The following is a 20,332-nucleotide window of genomic DNA, read 5'->3' as shown; positions in this document are numbered from 1 at the left end:
AGGAGACTTGAGGCGGAGGGAACAGATTTCATGGACAGACTCTTGTTTTTAGCAGTGAAAGATGCCCTTGGGGAAAACCCCACTGTTCAATGTCAGACAGTTGATGAGCGGGTCCCTGTGACCATGTGGCCCTGACTTATAGGAATTAGGCTTCTGTTTCCATTCTGTGATCACCCTAAGTTTTGTTTTCATCAGACTTCCCTCCTGCCACTGTCATCCCTCATCTGTTCTGGCAGAGGGGTGTGTATGTGTGTCAGGGGAGACAGGTACTCCTTAAAGTTAGACAGCAAAGATAAAGCTGTAAAATGACCATTTTTACTTGGAAAAGATGAGATTCCTTCCCCAAGAGCATAATTATGGCTTTGTTTATCAGATGAGACAATTGTTTTTAAAGTCTTCAGGGGATAACATGAAGTCTTTTTTCCCTTTTTCCTTTATTTTTTAAAAAATGTTTAGGCTGGAATGGGTGCAAAAGAGTTGAAGCACTAGAGATGGAGGGGCAGCAGTTAGAATAGGAGAGACCTGGGGTCTGGGCAGCCGGAAGCAGAAAGAAAACACTCCTAAAGAGGAGGTGCTGGGGATTGGTATATTGAAAACCTCTTTTGCCTGTTTTAGAATTTTGGTGGAGGCATTATTTCATGCATAAATGTTGTCTATAGAAATGGGTTGTTTTGGTATGAAAGACTAGTCTTATCTTTGTGATAATAAAATGGCTTACAAATCATTTTGAATGTATTCAAAGTGCTTTGAATGTCAGTAAGAGGTATGGAAGCAGGGAGCAAGGTAAACTGCATCTCTGAATTGATGCATATTATAACTGTTGTGCCTGGTGTCTGACTCTCTTTGTAGGTGAGAACTCTTGGGGAGAGAGTGGTTCTGTATGTTCTGAATCGAATTATTTATAGAAAGCAGGAAATGGAGAGAAATGAGATCCCATTCCTGTGTCATAGCAGTACTGATTATGCTAAGATTCTGTGGAAGAAAGGAGAGGCCATTGGGTTTTATTCAGTTAAGCCTACAGGTGAGTCTTTAAAAGTTATTTAAAATATATATTATGGAAACCCAGTCTTTGGACCCCAACTGTATCAATGTCCCTTTTAAATTACTATCTAGAGTACACATTGAGATGATTTTACTCAGTATTTCTTGGGAATACTTTGATTCTATAAGTGAGGATTTGTTAGGAAAGTCTTGGAAAAAAAAAATCAAACGTTTGACAGAGAGGAAGATTTTCCACTTGTGTGGGGGGAGAGTTGTATATTGAGCCTCAAATTTGTATGTCACCTTTCCCTCCCAGGTCCTTCCCTTTAGTTAAAGGTTCTTGTTTTACTTTGATTCCTGCTACTGTCACTGCTACTGGCTTCCTTAAATCCCTTGTGTACCTGTGGACCAGAGGCATAGCCTTTTTCTTCCAGTGCATTTGATTCTGCCTGACATATCAAAGGCAGCTTTGCTAATCACCATGGAAAACAAAGCACTTTAATATATTTAGAGAATCCAAACAGCTTTGAAATCATTAATCTCGTAAAGTTTGGATTTCTCATTCCTTGTTCTATCCTATTCCTGAAAGACTAGTGCAGCTTCATCTTGTTTTGCCTGTTCATCCTTTTCCCCAGAGCTCCTGGAGCCAGACAGCTCCAACGTGCTTACTCCATGTACACACATACCTCACCCCTTAAAACCACCACATAGCAATGTCGGCCTTGTTCTGTACCTTGACCGAAAGATCTTTCACAGAGAACCCTCACATTATTTTTCTGTCATTTTTTATATCTCAGACTTTCCAAATGTAGCTCTTCTGGTCAGATACAGTTGAAAGATCATATCAAATTCACTGCTGAATTGAAGGGGACAGTGTGACTAATACCTTAATCACATAACTAGGACATATTTAGGATGAGAATTAGGACATACAGTCAATAAAAGGAAGGTCACTTTTTCTCAAGAATTAAAAAACGGTGGTCTGTAGTTCTAAATGGTTTTGCTGTTTAGTAAATACTTTAGTTCTCCGTTAATATGCTGTTTTATTCTTGTGAAAATTTGAAGTAGAACCAATGATTTATGTAACACCAGAAAGCGATCATACAGAGGCAGAATAATCAAGTTTATTCAATGGAAGCTTAGTGCTGCCTTGTGTAAAAAGCATCACTTTGTTGTTGTTAAAATGTTTTCGTAAGTTTGGGGCTAGAGTCTGGTTAATTACTTTGTGCTTTATTTTATACAAGATAATTGCTCTGGGAACTGGAGGCTTTTGGCTGCAGCAGAGTTTCCACCTTGAAACTAGCTCATAGACTTTTGCAACACATATGAATTTATACTTTTTTATTTGTAGCTTCTTTAGATGAACTACACACAGTGAGTAAAGGGCAGAGCATTCCTCTTTCAGTATCTCTGATCGGTATTTGATTCCAGGACTGGTCTCCTCTTTGTTTTGTTTGTATTTGGGGTTCCTCCTCTTCTCTGGACCTGGCTTCTCTTTTTGCTTGTTCTGGTAGTTGACTCGATTTTCTATGCTTGAGCTTCCGAGTGCCGCTTGTCTCCCCCTTTTAGCACCTTCCATACCTCTCTACTAATGGCCTTACATCCTTAGTCTTTATTTCACTTCTTTCCCACTGTAAGCTCTGGCTCTCATCTACCAGATAACAAAGGAATTAGTTGTGCCTTTGAATCAGTAACCATCTGATTCATTCCTGAAGTATTTTTTTCTACAAAGGAAACCCAGACATAAAATATTTTGGAAAAATTGTCCAAAACAGATATTGAAACACTTTGTGATAGAAGTGTTCCTAATATACATACCAGGAAAAAACTGTACCAGAACCAAAGAGATAAAATCTTTATGGCATACATTTGTTGTTGAATGAAAGCCTTATGGAATCACCTGTTATGTATGATTTTTGAATTAAGTAGCAAATCAACATATAGGGATATTGGTTGGAACATTAAAAATAGCCTTGATGTTATAAGGATACTGTTTATGAGGTCAGCTCCTTTAGAGTATATTGAAATTCAAGAAACTATATGTATTCATTTTTTTTTTTTTGCCTGAAATAAAGACATTACTGTGAGGGATTTATAGTTTGCTTGTTTGTTTGGTTTTAGGATTAGGTAGATGTCAGATCATTAGAAATAGTTTTTAGGAAATCATTATGTGCTACCTGGCTCATAACCCTAAGGGAGCTGGAGGAATTGAGGAACATCACTGTGACAAGATTTTCTGGTACTTTCTACCGTTATTAAGCACTTTTATCTATAAAAAATAAAAAATAGGAACAGGAATAATGTTGAACCTGTCTTATTCTGGTAGTAAGTAATATTCATTCATGGACTCATAAACCGAGAAGAAAAAAGGTAAGCTCCATTTATTTCATTTAAGAGATGTTTTCAGTTTTCCAAATGTATAATATACGTGTGTTTTGATCCATCATGTACTAATATCAATTATAATGATAACTCAGAATTTCTTTTGGTACTTAGAACCTTACGGTTACAGGAAATTTAAAAATATATATTTATATACAGTTATGTTTTTGCAGAGAAGAATGATTAGATAATCAGTATATAATCTGGGTATAAAAATACATTACATCAGGATAGCAGTCTCTAGTATGAGCATCATAGAAGTTTAAGGGAGAAAAGAAGAATGTGAGCTTTTTGAGGGTTATGCAATGGTTAGTTCAGTAGTAAAGGAGTAATTTGTTCAATGGATGATGACAGTTAATCAAATTGGTGATAGTTTTTAGGGTCCATTTGATACATTTAAAAGAGGATTAAAAAGGATGATGTAATAGTTTTAATTTTTCTTTTTTTTAATTATTAAACTTTTTTTTTTTTTTGGTGTTTTGTCTTTTTAGGGCCGCACCTATGGCATATGGAGGTTCCCAGACTAGGGGTCAAATTGGAGCTATAGCAGCCGGCCTACACCACAGCCACAGCAGTGCCAGATCTGAGCCGCGTCTGTGACCTACACCACAGCTCATGGCAACACTGACTCCTTAACCCACTGAGCAAGGCCAGGGATTGAATCTGAAACCCAACGAACTAGTTGGGTTCATTAATCACTGAGCTACGGTGGGAACTCCCAGTTTTAGTTTTTCTTTAACCAATATTGTTTGTTAATTGAAAGGGGAAAAATAGTAAATTTGCATAGAGAATCCTGGCAGAAACAAATGCTAACTAATAGATTATGATTAACCTCACCAGGCATAAGACTCAGCATCATCAGAGACCCTGATTTATGTTATACTGAGGAGGGCATGACATCATTTCTGTGGTATTTTTGCCCCAAATGCGTAACCTCAATTTTCTCTTGAGAAAACATTGGACAAAGCCAGACTGAAGGTTATTTTACAAAATAACTGATCAGCAACCTCCCAAAATGAGATTTCAGGATCATGAAAGATAAGGAAAAATGGAGGAATTATTGCCAAAGTTTAAGGAGTTTAAAATAAATGCAGTATAGAATCCTGGATTGGATTCTGAAACAGAAAAAAGGACATTAATTGCAAAGCTGGTAGAATTTGAATAAGGTAGTTTACGTTCACAGTATTTTATCAGTGTTGATTTCCTGATTTTGATTAGTGCTTTGTAAGATTTTAACGTTAGGGAAATCTAGGTGAAATGTATATGAGAATGCTTTTTGTATGTTTTTGTAATTTTCAGTAATTCTAAACTTATTTTAAAAAAGTTGTTAGGAGTTCCCGTTGTGGCGCAGTGGTTAACGAATCCGACTAGGATCCATGAGGTTGCGGGTTCAGGCCCTGCCCTTGCTCAGTGGGTTAACGATCCGGCGTTGCCGTGAGCTGTGGTGTAGGTTGCAGACGCGGCTCGGATCCTGCGTTGCTGTGGCTCTGGCGTAGGCCGGTGGCTACAGCTCCGAGTAGACCCCTAGCCTGGGAACCTCCATATGCCGCGGGAGCGGCCCAAGAAATAGCAACAACAACAACAACAACAGCAAAAAAAAAAAAGATATTCTAAAGATATCAGCATAAATGGTTCCCCTGGGAACAGTCCCAGCTCATCATCAGCAATCCCCACCTTGCACTCTCACCAGCTTTTTAACGTCTCATTCTTAACTGTGAACAATTAGCTTAGGGAAAGCTGCAGATAAGAAAGATGGAGATCAAAACAAAGAATAAAAGCAATGTGGAAGTTCCCATTGTGGTGCATCAGAAACGAATCTGACTAGTATCCATGAGGATGTGGGTTTGATCCCTGGCCCCGCTCAGTGGGTTAAGGATCCTGCGTTGCTGTGAGTTGTGGTGTAGGTTGCAGGCATGGCTCAAATCCCACATTGCTGTGGCTGTGATATAGGCTGTGGCTGCAGCTCCAATTTGACCCTTAGCCTGGGAACCTCCATATGCAACAGGTGTGGCCCTAAAGAAGCAAAAAAATAAAAGCAATTTGGAAGGGACCAACAATGCAAAAACAAAACAATTCAATATTTTTAGAAGGAAGGAGTAGTTATTCATGAAATGAGAACAAGATAGGTTTAAAGAATGTTCATTGAGCTCTTGGAAATTAAAAACTTAATATAAGAAAGATGAAGTTGATGCTGATTAGGAAAGAGAGTAACCACAACCACCACCACAGCAAAAACTCCTAAATGATTAAAAATAGGAAAGAGGGAATTCCCGTCGAGGCTCAGCAGAGACAAATCCAACTAGGAACCATGAGGTTGAGGGTTCGATCCCTGGCCTTGCTCAGTGGATTAAGTGTTGCCATGAGCTGCCGTGTAGGTCGCAGACATGGCTGGCATCTGACGTGGCTGTGGTGTAGGCTGGAGGCTGTAGCTCCGAATGGACCCCTAGCCTGGGAACCTCCATATGCCGTGGGTATGACCTAAAAAGCAAAAAAAAAAAAAAAAAGAGAGAGAGAAAATAGAAAAGAAAAGATAAAATTCAGAGGAACAATCTTTATAGTAGATGTTTGAGAAGGAGAGGACAGAGGAACTGGAAGGGAAGAAATCATCAAAGAAGTGCTTCAAGAAAATGTCTCAATTGTAGAACTTACATTCCCAAGTTTAAAAGGACCCAATGAACCGCCATCACAATGAATTAAAATAAGCCCATACTGAGGGAGATGACTGAAACTTTAGAACATCTGGGATAGAGTAAAGATTTTGTAAGCCTCCAGAGAGTGGAAGAGAATTTATAGAAAGGCTCCACGAAAACAAATCTGACTAGGAACAAGAATCCTAATGTTTAGATTTCTCAGAAGCAACACGGAGTACTAGAAGAGGAGCAATGCCTTTAAAATACTGAGAGAGGGAGTTCCCGTCGTGGCGCAGTGGTTAACGAATCCGACTAGGAACAATGAGGTTGCTGGTTCGATCCCTGGCCTTGCTCAGTGGGTTGAGGATCCGGCGTTGCCGTGAGCTGTGGTATAGGTTGCAGACATGGCTCGGATCCTGTGTTACTGTGGTTCTGGTGTAGGCCAGCGGCTACAGCTCCAATTCAACCCCTAGCCTGGGAACCTCCATAAGCTGCAGGAGCGGCCCAAGAAATGGCAAAAAGACAAAATAAATAAAATACTGAGAGAGAATGTGTAGATATATGTGTGACTGGATCACCTTGCTGTACAGTAGAAAATTGACAACGCTGTAAGCCAGCTTTGATGGAAAAAAATAAAAATCAGTTAAAAAATAGAGAAAATGATTTCCAAAATAATTCTATACCCAAATTAAAAATGAAGCATGAGAGTAAAAGAAGGAAACCTCTATACGGTCAATTAAAAAAATTTTTTTTTACCTTCTCATGCACTGTTTTTCAGGAAGCTGGTAGAGCCTGTGCTCCACTAAAATAAGGAAGTAAATCACAAAAGATAGCAGATCAGGAAAATAAGGAGAGAAAGACCGCCAAATCACAGCTGTGTAATATGGTTCTGCAGCTGCTCTGTCCACACTGATAGCTACAAACTTTATGTGGCTATTTAAATGAAAATTAATTAAAATGAAATAACATTTAAAATTGAGTTTCTCAGTCGTACTAGCCGCCTTGTAAGTGTTCAACAGCCATAGGAGGCTAGTGACCACTACATTGAACAGAATAGATAAAAATTTCCATCATTGCAGAAAGATTTTTTTGGACAGCACTTTTCTAGAGATTTACTAATCCAGATTGTAGTAGGTCCGAAAGCTTTGGGACATCAATTCAAGAGTATGAAGTAGCTCATGTGTTTGTACTTTTCGAGATAAGTTTTACAGTTATGGGAGACTTTGGGGGTTAAATTTAAATGTAGTACTAAATAGTGATAAACTATTAAGGCAAATCAAAAAGCAGTGCAGGAAAATAAAAACAGTCATGGTATATACTACATGGCTCAGTTGTCAAAAGTGTGTGTGTGTGATACTGAAAATTGATCTCACCAATATTATAAATTACTATATTGGGGTAATAGGGCAGACATGTAGAGGAATCGTGGTTATGGTGGTATTGGGAGTGGCATGTGTGAATGCATATGAGAGCTAAATTCTCATCTTCCATACTGGGAAGTCAGCTGATTATTCCTTAAATGGAAAAAATCAAGAAATAGTAAGTTATTTAGAGATGTAAAAGCAAGATCAAAGTGTTTGTTCTGGTGCATGGAAAGTGTATTTGGATCAGGGAGGCAGTCACAAGACTGCTTTTTTCTCAGCAAGTCTCAGAGAGTTGTACTAAACAAGGTACATGTAAAACTTTGATTAAAGACAAAAAAGTAGTGAACATTGTCAAAAATGGAACTATACCCAGAGTCTGATCGGTGTCTACCACAAAACTAGCTGAAGTTTATAGAGCCTCTCACGGCCTATGATGATCAGGTCCACCTGTTAAAAGGACTGTGCTAAACAAGAAAACTGCTAATGAAAAAAATCTCAGACAGGTTTAAAAATAAAGCCACTTGTTAATTCAGTGGAAGTTTTGTTAACTGTCCTATGTCAAGAAATAGAAAAGATGGAGTTCCCATCATGGCACAGTGGTTAACGAATCTGACTAGGAACCATGAGGTTGCGGGTTTGATCCCTGGCCTTGCTCAGTGGTTTAAGGATCTGGCATTGCCGTGAGCTGTGGTGTGGGTCACAGACAAGGCTTGGATCCTGCGTTGCTGTGGCTGTGGCGTAGCCCGGCGGCTACAGCTCCGATTAGACCCCTAGCCTGGGAACCTCCATATGCCGCAGGTTTGGGCCTAAAAAGACAGAAAAGACCAAAAAAAGAAAAAAAGTGATATTTAAAAATGGCTTTGAAAGGTAAGTAGAACATCAGTAGATAGAGAAGGGGAAAGAAAAGGAAAACCCATAGTAAACATATGAATGGAGTATAAATATATGAAGGCACAGAATCATGGAAGTTCAGGGTGTATTTGTTACACCACCTTGAACAAACTGGTGAGACTGCAGGGGTTGTAGAGTGGGGAGAGGTGAAGATGGAGGTCCCCTTGTCAAGGTTCTTAGATGCCATACTGAAGGTTGGAACTTTATCTTGTTGCAAGGCAGCTATCATAGAATTTTATTTAGGGGCAACATGATTAAATATTTTACAGGATTTTTTTTAGTATTCGGTGATGGATAGAGAAATTGTATTCTGAAGTCAGGGGAAGTCAATTAAAAGAGCTCTCTCAGTAATCCAGGTGAAAGAAGGACCAACACTAGGAAAGTGGAAACAGGTTTGATGGCGATTTCTGGATGGACTGAGTGGGGTAACTCCATTGTGTGTAGGAAGGAGAGGGGAGGAACCAGTGATGAATCTTGGTTTTGGCTTGGGACATAGGCGGGAAGCTGTTAATAACTAAGGTTGGGAATATTGGAGGAGTGGGTTTAGTAATTGTGCGTGTGTATGTATGTCTTTTTAGGGCCACACCCACGGCATATGGAAGTTCCTAGGCTAGCCTTTGAGCTGGAGATTTGGTAATGTGTGTGTGTGTGTGTGTGTGTGTGTGTGTGTGTGTGTGTGTGTGTGTGTGTGTGGTGTGTGTGTGTCTTTTTAGAGCTGCAACCGCGGCATATGGAGTTTTGGTAGTGTGTGTGTGTTGTGTGTGTGTGTGTGTGTGTGGTGTGTGTGTGTGTCTTTTTAGAGCTGCACCCGCGGCATATGGAGGTTCCCAGGCAAGCTTTTGAACTGGAGCTATGGCTGCCGGCCTACACCACACCCAAAGCAACGCAGGATCCGAGATGCATCTGTAACCTACACCACAGCTCATGGCAGTGCCAGATTCTTAACCCACTGAGTGAGACCAGGGATCGAACCCCCTCCCCTCCCGTCCCCATGGATGCTAGTTGGTTTTTTTACTGCTGATCCACAACGGGAATTCCTGGGATTGGTAATACTTAAGTTCAGTTTTGACATGTAAGTTCTGTGTTCCTATGGGACATATACATAGAAATATGTGATTACAAATGTAAGTTGAACCACATGGGGGAGGTGTGGATATTTATGTGGGCCACAGAACTCAGTGTTACCCTGAACTGTGGATGAGATCAGTCAAAACTGTTGTGTAACCTGAGTATGTGTGTTTGTGAATGTTGGTGTTAGGATATAAGGTACTGAAAGTAGCCTGGGAGTCTGTCTGCAAAAGGTACTATTTGCTGAGATGCGATTGATTTCCTGAAAGTTGAAAAGGAAATGTTAATCTACTGGAGATAAGAGAAGGCAGAAAGTTAGCTGAGACTGCTAGCTGTCTACCAAGTATTTGTGTTTCCTCTTCTATATTATCATTGGCTAGCAGCTGTCCAGTTGTGGATTGTTTTTCAGTCTCTTTCACAACCACATGCGACTGTGTGACACATTCTCCCCCCAGTAACAGAGAAATGATATGTTCAACATCAGATCAGAGTAGTTACAATGCCTTCCTTTTCCTCATCTGTCTGCTCAGTGCAGAGGATTCTGAAGACTTAGGGGATGGAGAAGCCACAAGATAGAAGGATCCTGAGCTAGTGTGTTACTCTGGTGGCCCCCAGTGAACCATGCATCCAGTATTTATGCCCTCGTATAGCCTGCTTGCATCTGTGCTGCCCTGTAACTTGCTTTAACCAGTTTCTACTTGGTACTCTGAAAAGCTCTGCCTTAAGCCCCTCGTGATGTGAGGAAGTTCAGGCAACTACACTGAAGAGGACAAGGCACCTGGCTGGTGGGCCCGGCAGTGATTCCAGTCAGCGGCGGACTGGCTACTGCTGTGGGAGTGAAGCCATTTGGACCTTTGCTATTCCAGGGGCCCATCTGATACCATAGGGGAGTTCCAGTGAATAATGAAATAATAAATTTTGTTTGAAGCCAGTATATTTTGGGCTGGTTTGTTAGGCCCTAATAGATAACTGAAAAAGTTCTTGGATGATTGTGAGTCAGAAAGTCATCCACTCAAAAATCAAAAGTGAAAAAATTAACAATTGAAGTAGAAAATAGACAGAAGACATGAAGAGAGACATTTGACCAAAGAGGATACGCAAGTGGTGAATAATCATGAAAATGTTCAACATCATTGCCCATAAGGAAATGTAAATTAAAGCCAGCAGATGAACAGTTAAACAAATGAACTATATAGTACATTCATACCACAGTATATTACTCAGCAATAAAAAGAATGAACTAGTGATACATGCAGCAGTTTGGATACATTTCCATAGAATTATGCTGAATGAAAAAGCCAATCCCAAAACGTTATGTTATGAATCCATTTATGTAAAAGTGGGGGAAAAAAACTCATACAGGAACAACCATGTGGGACTGTTACTTAAAAAAATGAAGCATTTTTTAGGCTAAACTTGCCAGATTTGGCTTGTTAATACCAGCTAACGTTACCTTAACTGATTTATAAAGTATGAAGACTGTAATGAGAATACTTGCCTAGTGGTATATGACAGGGTCTCTTAAGTAAAGGTAATCACATTATTCATGTAGAATTCACTTTATGGTGTGGCCTGTGGAGACAGTCACACACTGATGGCCTCAGAAGGCACCAAGCCAGATTTTATGAAGGTGAGGAAAGGCCTATTCCTGGTTGGATGAGGAAGAAATGATGATTCCATGGAAGGAGAGAGCCACTCGATTGTGTGAGAATATCTCTTCTTGAATTTGATGCATAGATCCTGAATGGTCAAAAGTTATTCATTTATTCAAAAGTTAAACGTACCATATCAGTAGGGAAGGAAGGGGAGAGGGGGAGGAAGGTGAATGGGAGAAAGAGCAAGAGGGAGAAATTGAGAGATAGTAATAACAATTTTGTAAACTCGGTTCTCATGGAACTTCCATTTAAGAGGAGGCGATAGGAAGTTCCTGGTGACCTAGCGGTTAAGGATCCAGGGTTGTCACTGCCATGACTTGGGTCACTGCTGTAGCATGGGTTCGATTCCTGACCCTAGAACTTCCGCATGCCACAGCCAAAGAAAAGGGGGGTGGATAGTGATGAATAGACAAATACACAATATGCTCTCAGGTGCTATGAAGAAAAAGTGGATTTAAAAGAATAGAGAGTAATGTTCTGGGAGGGTACTGTTTGAAATAGAGTGGTCAGGAGAAGCATCCCTGAAGGAAGTGAGGGAGTGATGCCGTATGTGAAGTTTCCAGAGAAGAGGTTTTCAGGCAGAGAACTGAAAGGCCAAAGCCTTGAAGCAGAAGTAAGTTCAGGGTGTTTCGGAAACAGCCAGGAAGCCAGTGGGGCCAGAGTAGAGGGGAGTGAGTGATGATGGAGAGAGGCAGGTCTCCGTATCCTGACAGGTGTGGTAGGTCAAGAAGTGTCTAAATTGCATTCTGTGGGTGACAGGAATCCGTTGAAGGGTGTTGAACATGGGATAACACAATACGATTGGCTTTTTTTTTTTTGTCTTTTTGCTATTTCTTGGGCCGCTCCTGCGGCATATGGAGGTTCCCAGGCTAGGGGTCTACTCGGAGCTGTGGCCGCCAGCCTATGCCAGAGCCACAGCAACGCAGGATCCGAGCCGCATCTGCAACCTACACCACAGCTCACGGCAACACCGGATCGTTAACCCACTGAGCAAGGGCAGGGACCGAACCCGCAACTTCATAGTTCCTAGTCGGATTCGTTAACCACTGCGCCACGATGGGAACTCCCTCGATTGGCTTTTTAAAAAGGTAGCTCTGCTGTGTTGAAAACTACAGAGAGCTATGGCAGGATTAAGAGCTAAGCTAGCTAAGAGGCTATTGGTAAAAACCCCAGTGAGAGATGGTGGTGGCTTGGACAGAGGAGACAGAAATAGAAGGCATCATATTTGAGATAAATGATGAAGTTATTGCTGCACTGTTTCTGATGGATGAGCTGTGAACGAAGAGTTAAGGATGAGTTCTCAGTGTTTTGCTCTAAGCAGATGGTAGGATGGTGATGTCATTTCCTGAAAAATTAGTAAACTGGGGAGGAGTAGGTTTGTGGAGTGTATAAAAAATCTGATTATAAATGGTTTATTAGAGTCACATGTATAAATTATTTTGTTTTATTTACATTTGTACAGCTTTATTGAGGTCTAATTATATACCATACAATTCACCCATGTAAAGTATACAATTTCACTTATTTTTTATATTCACAGATTGGTACAACTATCACCATACCCAACTTTATTTTATTTTTTATTTTTTGTCTTTGTAGGGCTGCACCCGTGACATATGGAAGTTCCCAGGCTAGGGGTTGAATTGGAGCTGCAGCTGCCAGCCTATGCCATAGCCACAGCAATGCAGGATCTGAGCCATGTCTGTGACCTACAACCACAGCTCATGGCAACACTGGATCCTTAACCCACTGAGTGAGGCCAGGGATCAAACCATTGTCCTCGTGGATGCTACTCAGATTCATTTCTGCTGAGCCATGATGGGAACTCCCCCATACTCAATTTTAGACCACTTTCGTCATCCCCAAAAGAAACCCTGTACTCATTAGTAGTCACTCTCTATTCCCTCATGGATACTAGTCAGATTTGTTTCCCTGGAGCCATGACAGGAGCTCACTCCATTATGGTTTATTACAGGATATTGAATAAAACCCTGTGCTATAAAGTAGGACTTTGTAATTTATCAATATGCTAGTTTGCACCTGCTAATCCCAAACTACCAATTCATCCCTTCCCCACCACCCTCCTCCTTGGCAACCACGAGTCTGTTTTCTACATCTGCGAGTCTGAGAAAGAGACTCTTTTGAGTATGCCTTTGCCCATTTTTAAATTGGGTTATCTTTTTTTTAAAAAAATATTTTCACCCCAGCTTTATTGTGGTATAACTGACATAACCAAAAAATTGCCCATATTTGAAGTTTACAGTTTAATGTGTTTTGACTTATGTGTACAGCTATGATAACATCACCGCAGTCAAGGATAATGAACATATCTGTTATTTCCAGAAGTTCCTTTGTGCTACTTTGTAACCATCCCTTCTCTTTATTTGTCCCCAAAGCAGACCCTTCTCTGCTGTCTATTATTATATATTAGCTTACTTTTTCTGGAAATTTATAAAATAGAGTCTTGCAGTAGGTACATTGGGGGGGGGGAGCTGGGTTCTTTTAGTATAGTTATTTTGAGATCCATCCTGTTATAATTCGTATATCATCAGATTCACTCTTTTGAAATGATTTTTTTTTCTTTTTTTTTGTCTTTTTGCCATTTCTTGGGCCGCTCCCGCGGCATGTGGAGGTTCCCAGGCTAGGGGTCCAATCGGAGCTGTAGCTGCCGGCCTACACCAGAGCCACAGCAACTTGGGATCTGAGCCGCATCTGCAACCTATACCACAGCTCACGGCAAGTTGCCGGATCGTTAACCCACTGAGCAAGGGCAGGGACCGAACCCGCAACCTCGTGGTTCCTAGTCGGATTCGTTAACCACTGCGCCACGACGGGAACTCCTGAAATGATTTTTAGTATATTGGGAGTTGCATAACTGTCACTACTGTCTAATTCCAGGATATCACCTTAAGGATTCCTGTACCCAGTATTCATCACTCCTCATTTCTCTTACCTTGGAAACCACTAATCTATTTTCTGTCTGGATTTTGTGTGTGTGTGTGTGTGTGTGTGTGTGTGTGTGTGTGTGTGTGTCTTTTTACCTTTTCTAGGGCCACTCCCAAGGCATGTGGAGGTTCCCAGGCTAGGGGTCTAATTGGAGCTGTTGTCGCCAGCCTACGCCAGAGCCACAGCAACATGGGATTCGAGCTAAGTCTGCGACCTACACCACAGCTCATGGCAACACTGGATCCCCAACCCACTGAGCAAGGCCAGGGACCGAACCTGCAACCCCGTGGTTCCGAGTCGGGTTTGTTAACCACTGAGCCACCGATGGGAACTCCTGTCTGGATTATTTATTTCAATTTTTTTTTTTGGCTGCGCCCATGGTAACTGTAGACTACAGTATTGTTGACTATAGCTGTAATGTTACCTAGCAGAACTTAACTCATTTTTCACTATTGAAGCTTTAAACTCATTGATTAACAGCTCATTTACCCCTCACTGTACTCTTGATAACCATTGTTCTGCTCTCTGCTTCTATGAGTTCGACTGTTTTAAATACCTCATATAATTGGAATCATGCAGTATTTGTCCTGTAGCTGGCTTATTTCACTAAGTATAATATCCTCAAAGTTTATCTGTTTCATCACATACTGCAGAATTTTTTTTTTTTAAGGCTTATATTATTCTGGTATGTGCATGTATCATATTTTCTTTAGCCATTCATCCATCCATCAGTGGGTATTTAGGTTGTTACCGCTTCCGGGCTATTGTAAATAGTGCTTTAATGAAAAATAGATTGCTAATATCTCTTTGAGATCCTGATTTCAATTATTTTGGATAAGTATCCAAAAGTGGGATTGCCGGATCATATGGTAGTTCTGTTTTTAGTATTTCGAAAAACCTTCACACTATTTTTCATAGTAGCTGTACATTTTGCATTGCCATTAACAGTATACAAGTGTTCCAGTTTTCCATGTCTTTCCCAACATATGTTGTCTTTTTTCTTTTTTTTTTGATGTACTCAGCTTGGCAGATATGAGGTGATACCTCATTGTGACTTGATTTTCTGTTTTCCTGATAATTACTGCCATGGAATATTTTTCTGTACCTATTGGCCATTTGTATGTCATTGGAGAAATGTTTAAATCCTTAGTCCATTTTTATTTTTTTATTTTATTTATTTCTATTTTTTTATTTTTTTGTCTTTTTGCCTTTTTCTAGGGCTGCACCTGTGGCATATGGAGGTTCCCAGGCTAGGGGTCTAATCAGAGCTGTAGCCACTGGCCTACGCCACAGCCGCAGCAACTCGGGATCCGAGCCATGTCTGTGACCTACACCACAGCTCATGGCAACACCGGATCCTTAACCCACTGAGCAAGGCTAGGGATCAAACCCGCAACCTCATGGTTCTTCGTTGGATTCGCTAACCACTGCACCATGATGGAAACTCCCCTTAGTCCATTTTTAAGTTGGGTTTTATTTGTCTCTTTATTATTGAATTACAATTATTTTTCATGTATTCTAGATAAAAATTCCTTATCATATATATAATTTGAAAGTATTTTCTTTTTGTGGGTTACCTTTTCACTTTCTTGATGGTGCCCTTTGAAGTAGAAAAGTTTTTAGGGTTTTCTTGTTTGTTTTTTAGGGCTGCACTTGCGGCATACGGAAGTTCCTGGGCTAGGGTTGAATTGGAGCTGCAGGTGCCAGCCTCTGCCACAGCCACAGCAACACCAGATCAGGGTTACATCTGCGACCTACACTGAAGCTAACGGTAACACCGAATCCTTAACCCATTGAGCAAGGCAGGGATGGAACCAGCATCCTTATGGGTACTAGTTGGGTTCTTAACCACAACAGGAACTCCAAGTTTAAAGTTTTGATAAAATTCAGTGTATCTTCTTTTTTTTTTTTTGGTCTTTTTGCCTTTTCTAGGGCCGCTTCTGAGGCATATGGAGATTCCTAGGCTAGGGGTCTAATTGGAGCCGTGGCCACCAGCCTACGCCAGAGCCACAGCAACTCCGGATCTGAGCTGCGTCTAGGACCTACACCACAGCTCACAGCAATGCCAGATCCTTAACCCACTGAGCAAGGCCAGGGATCAAACCTGCAACCTCAGGTTTCCTAGTTGGATTCGTTGACCACTGTGCCACGACGGGAACTCCCAATGTATCTTGTTTTTATGTGTCACTTTTGCTTTTGTTGTTGCAGCTGAGGAGGCTTTTCCTAACCCAAGGCAATGAAGATTTACTGCTTTTTTTCCTTCTAAGAGTTTGTAGTTTTAGCTTTTACATTTATATTTATGATCCATTTACAGTTAATTTTTGTATCTGGTCTGAGGAAAGGAGGTCCACTGTCATTCATTTGCATGTGTGGATATCCAGTTGTCCCATTCATTTGAAAGGACGATTCTGTTTCCATAGAGTTGCCTTGGGACTACTATTGAAAATCAATTGACCATAAATAGGAGTTCCCATCATGGCTCAGCGATTAGCAGACCAGACTAGCATCTATGAGGATGTGGATTTGATCCCTCATCTTGCTTAGTGGGTTAAGGATCCAGTGTTGCTGTGAGCTGTGGTATAGGTCGCAGACACGGCTCAGGTCCTGAGTTGCTGTGGCTCTGGCACAGGTGGTTGGCTACAGCTCCAATTGGACCCCTAGCTTGGGAACCTTCATATGGCATGGGTGTGGCCCTAACATGACAAAAAGGAAAAAAAAAAAAGAAAATCAATTGACCATAAATAACAGGTTTTGTTTTTGGAACTTCTGTTGATCTCTGTTTATTTTTTTATTATTTATTTATTTTTGTTTAGGGTTGCTTCTGCAGCATAGGGAAATTCCCAGGCCAGGGGTCTAATCAGAGCTATAGCTGTTGGCCTGCACCTCGGCCACAGTAATGCCAGATCTGAGCCTAGTTTCTTAAACCTCACATGGATGAGATATTTTAAAAAGTATATTAACAGCAAAAAGATTGCTGACCAGCATTTCTAAAACAGATGTATCCATTTAGTCCTAATCCATAGCCCTTAAAATCTTGGAGAAATAATTCACTTCTTTGCTGTCATTAAATAGCTAAAAATGAGACTGTACTCACTCAGGAAAAATGTAGAAGGAAAAAGGTGTATGTTCAGGTGCTAAGGTTGGAATTAGGTGCTTTTTGTGTATTATGTTAAATCCAATCATCAGATACTCCTAAATTTGAAAACCCAGTAGTCAATGAGCTTTAAAGTTGTGCAGGTCTTTGGACAATGACATGTATTCAGATATATAGTTCATCAAATGGTAATAGTTATATTACCATTAAAATGTAATCATATTAAAATGTAAAAGATGTATAGCTCTTATCATCTTGTCTTATATTAAAATGTAAAAGATGTATAGCTCTTATCATCTTGTATACAGTATATCTAATATCTAGAAAGTATTTTATATTATGCAATTTATGTATGTTTCTTTAACATTTTAAATGTAAGAAAAAGCGGGTGCGGCCCTAAAAAGACAAAAAAAGAAAAATTTATCTTAGAAAGACTTAACTCATGTTCTCTAAATGTATATACATATATGGCCCTTTAAATGTGGAAATTGTTGGGTTTCTGTTTTATGACTACAGGAAGCATATGTGCCTCGTTTCTTACCCAAAGTTACCAACTGCCAGTTCTTGATACGATGTTTGTAAGAAAGAAATACAGAGGCAAAGACTTTGGCCTTCATATGCTGGAGGACTTTGTTGATTCCTTTACAGAAGATGCACTTGGCTTGCGGTATCCACTGACCTCTCTCATGTACACAGGTAATTAGATTACATTTTTGTAAATTATGGTTGTCTCAGTGTCACTTCTGATTTGTTTCTGCAAAATATTATAAATGTACATATATCAGTATTAAATAAATCATATTCTTTGGCTTTCTAGGGCTTAATTTTGCAAATACACCTTTAACTCACATATATGGCATTTCGTGGGTGTGATAGCTGTTTTTTAAAAAAAAGGAGATATAATCCACATACCATAAAATTCACCCTCTTAAAGTATACAGTTCATTTTTTAAAAATTATATTCACAGCTATGCAATCATATTCAGACTCTAATTCCAAAATATTCTTATTAACCCGCAAAGAAATTTTGCCCCAATTAGTAGAATTCCCCCATTCTTCCATCCCTGAGCAACCACTAATTTGTTTTCTCTCTTTTGGAGTTACCTATTCTGGACATTTCATACAAATGGAATTGTATGATATAATTACATTGAAAGCCCTTTGTGTCTAGATTCTTTGGTTTTACATAAATATTTTCTTTTTTCTTTTTATTTTTTGCTCTTTTTGGCCCCACCTGCAGCATCCAGGGATCGAACCCAGGCCATTTCAGTGACACGAGGTCCTTAATCCATTGTACCACAGGGGAAGTCCCCTCAATGCATTTCTTAGACTTTTAATATATATGTGTATATCCTTCAACAATGTCATATTGCTTTACATATTTAGAAACATTTATGTAAATGATATGTACTATATGAATTCTTCTGTTGTTTGCTCTTTCTGCTCATCTTTATGATTATGAGATTCATTCCTGTGGATTCATGTAGCTCTATTCTTTTTCTATGCTGTTTAGTATCCATGGTGTGAATATATTGTGTTTTAAAAACTATTAGTGGATCTATATTTGCATTTGTATAGAGGCTATAGCACTATTTTTTTTCTTAATGAAGTAAGGTTTAACCTTGGAAAGTAATTTATTTGAAAACATTTATAAAATATAATTTACCGTTGATTTTAATCAAACATCAGATATTTATTTCCACTGAGAAAATATTTTTGTTCTAAGTTTCCTTCCCCCTTTTAATATGAAAAATCCAGAAAACAAGGAACAAATATTGCATGCCCATCTGGAATCATATTTCTTTCTGGACCCATGCATGAGAATGGAACAAACCTTGTGTACCCTTGGATAATCTAAAAATGGATTTTCCTCTTAAAATATAATTATGGTTTTACTGAATTTGGGGAAAAATGCAAACACATATACTGCAGGCAGAATCTCTTATCCCTTATCCTTTTCTAGGATTCTAATGATAAATAAATTGAATACCAAATTAATCAAAGGTGCATCTGTATTATGTAAGATATTCACTGCTATTTTAGTCATTGTATGTCAGAGAAAGGACTTGGTATGGCTGGCTGGTTTTCTCCAGCTTTCCCTTCCTAATAGGTTTGGAAAATACAACCAGAAAACATGAGAAATACTGTCAAATAGATGGGAAAAAAGTGAGAGAATGGTATCCTGGTGTCCTAGTGTACAGTGCCCAGATGAACAAATGTTAAGACTTTGCCATATTGGTTTTCATTTGTTTTTCGGGAGACCTAAACAAAACACTGTGAATACAGTTGATGTTCTCTTTGGATGCCGCCCTGATCCCATTCCCGCTTCCTCACCAGAGGAAAGTGTGTTCCTTCAATTGGTGTATCGCCTTCCCGCCCATGGTTTCATACTTCAGTCTGAGTCCATAAACACTCTGAAGCTTTAGTTAGTATGATTTTCTATTTTAATAAATGTATATACAGTTTTTTAGATAATAATTTTAGATTTATTTTGTATATATTTATATTTAAAGAGTTACTTTAAATTTTGACACTTTCAAAATATGGATATAACTTAAATAGCATGGAAGTTCCCCTCATTTGCCCCATGAGAGGTGTTACCTGAAAACTGGGGTCATCTCTTGGTGGCTGTTAAGCCAAAAGACATTAACATGCCAGAGAGTAGAAGAAGGAAGGATTTATTCTCTGCAGTAGTGTCTCCTAAACAGTTTTTTGGTGATAAAAGATGTATAATATTTATCACTTTAACCATTTGTAGGGGTATAGTTCAGTGGCATTAATCATGTTCCCAGTGCTGTGCACCCATCACATTGATACTAAAACTTATTCATCATCTCCAGGCTGAACTCTTGTACCCTTGAGACAGTAATTCTCCTTTCTCCTCTCCCTCCAGTCTCTAACATTTTTTGTGCTCTCTGTCATGAATTTGCCTACTCTACACACCTCACCTAAGTGAATTTATATAGCATTTGCCCTTCTGTATCTTAGTTCACATAGCATGATGTTTAAGGTCCATTCTTACTATAGCATAAAGCAGAATTTACTTCCTTTTTATGGCCGAGTAGATTTTTATTGTGTGAACAGATCACATTTCACTTATCTATTGGTGGATGCTTGGGTTGTTTCTACCTTTTTGTGTTTCTATGAATAATATTGCTGTAGATACTGGTGTGCAGATACCTGTTTGAATTCTTGCTTTCAATTCTTTCGGATGTAAACAAGAGTGGAATTGTAGGGTTATAATTCTGTGTTTAACTTTGAGGAATTGTCAAACTATTTTCCACAGAGGCTGCATCATTTTGTTTAATGTGGCTTATTTAT

General features: G+C 39.5%; 1 protein-coding gene across 4 annotated transcripts in view; it reads left to right on the top strand.

Moving 5' to 3' along the window:
- The window catches only part of FAM169A (family with sequence similarity 169 member A), a 72,835-nt gene that overhangs the window by 25,680 nt on the left and 26,823 nt on the right, over positions 1 to 20,332 (top strand). For all 4 annotated transcript variants that reach the window (XM_047778103.1, XM_047778106.1, XM_047778104.1 and 1 more), the window contains exons 5-6: positions 850 to 1,021; positions 17,528 to 17,707. In XM_047778103.1, the coding sequence (XP_047634059.1) occupies positions 850 to 1,021; positions 17,528 to 17,707 (352 nt within the window). The remainder of the gene's footprint in view (positions 1 to 849; positions 1,022 to 17,527; positions 17,708 to 20,332) is intronic.

This window comes from Phacochoerus africanus, chromosome 4 (genome assembly GCF_016906955.1).
Source record: "Phacochoerus africanus isolate WHEZ1 chromosome 4, ROS_Pafr_v1, whole genome shotgun sequence".
Taxonomy (NCBI): domain Eukaryota; kingdom Metazoa; phylum Chordata; class Mammalia; order Artiodactyla; family Suidae; genus Phacochoerus; species Phacochoerus africanus.
Note: the sequence above shows the minus strand (reverse complement) of the source record. Positions and strands in the feature narration are given on the sequence as shown.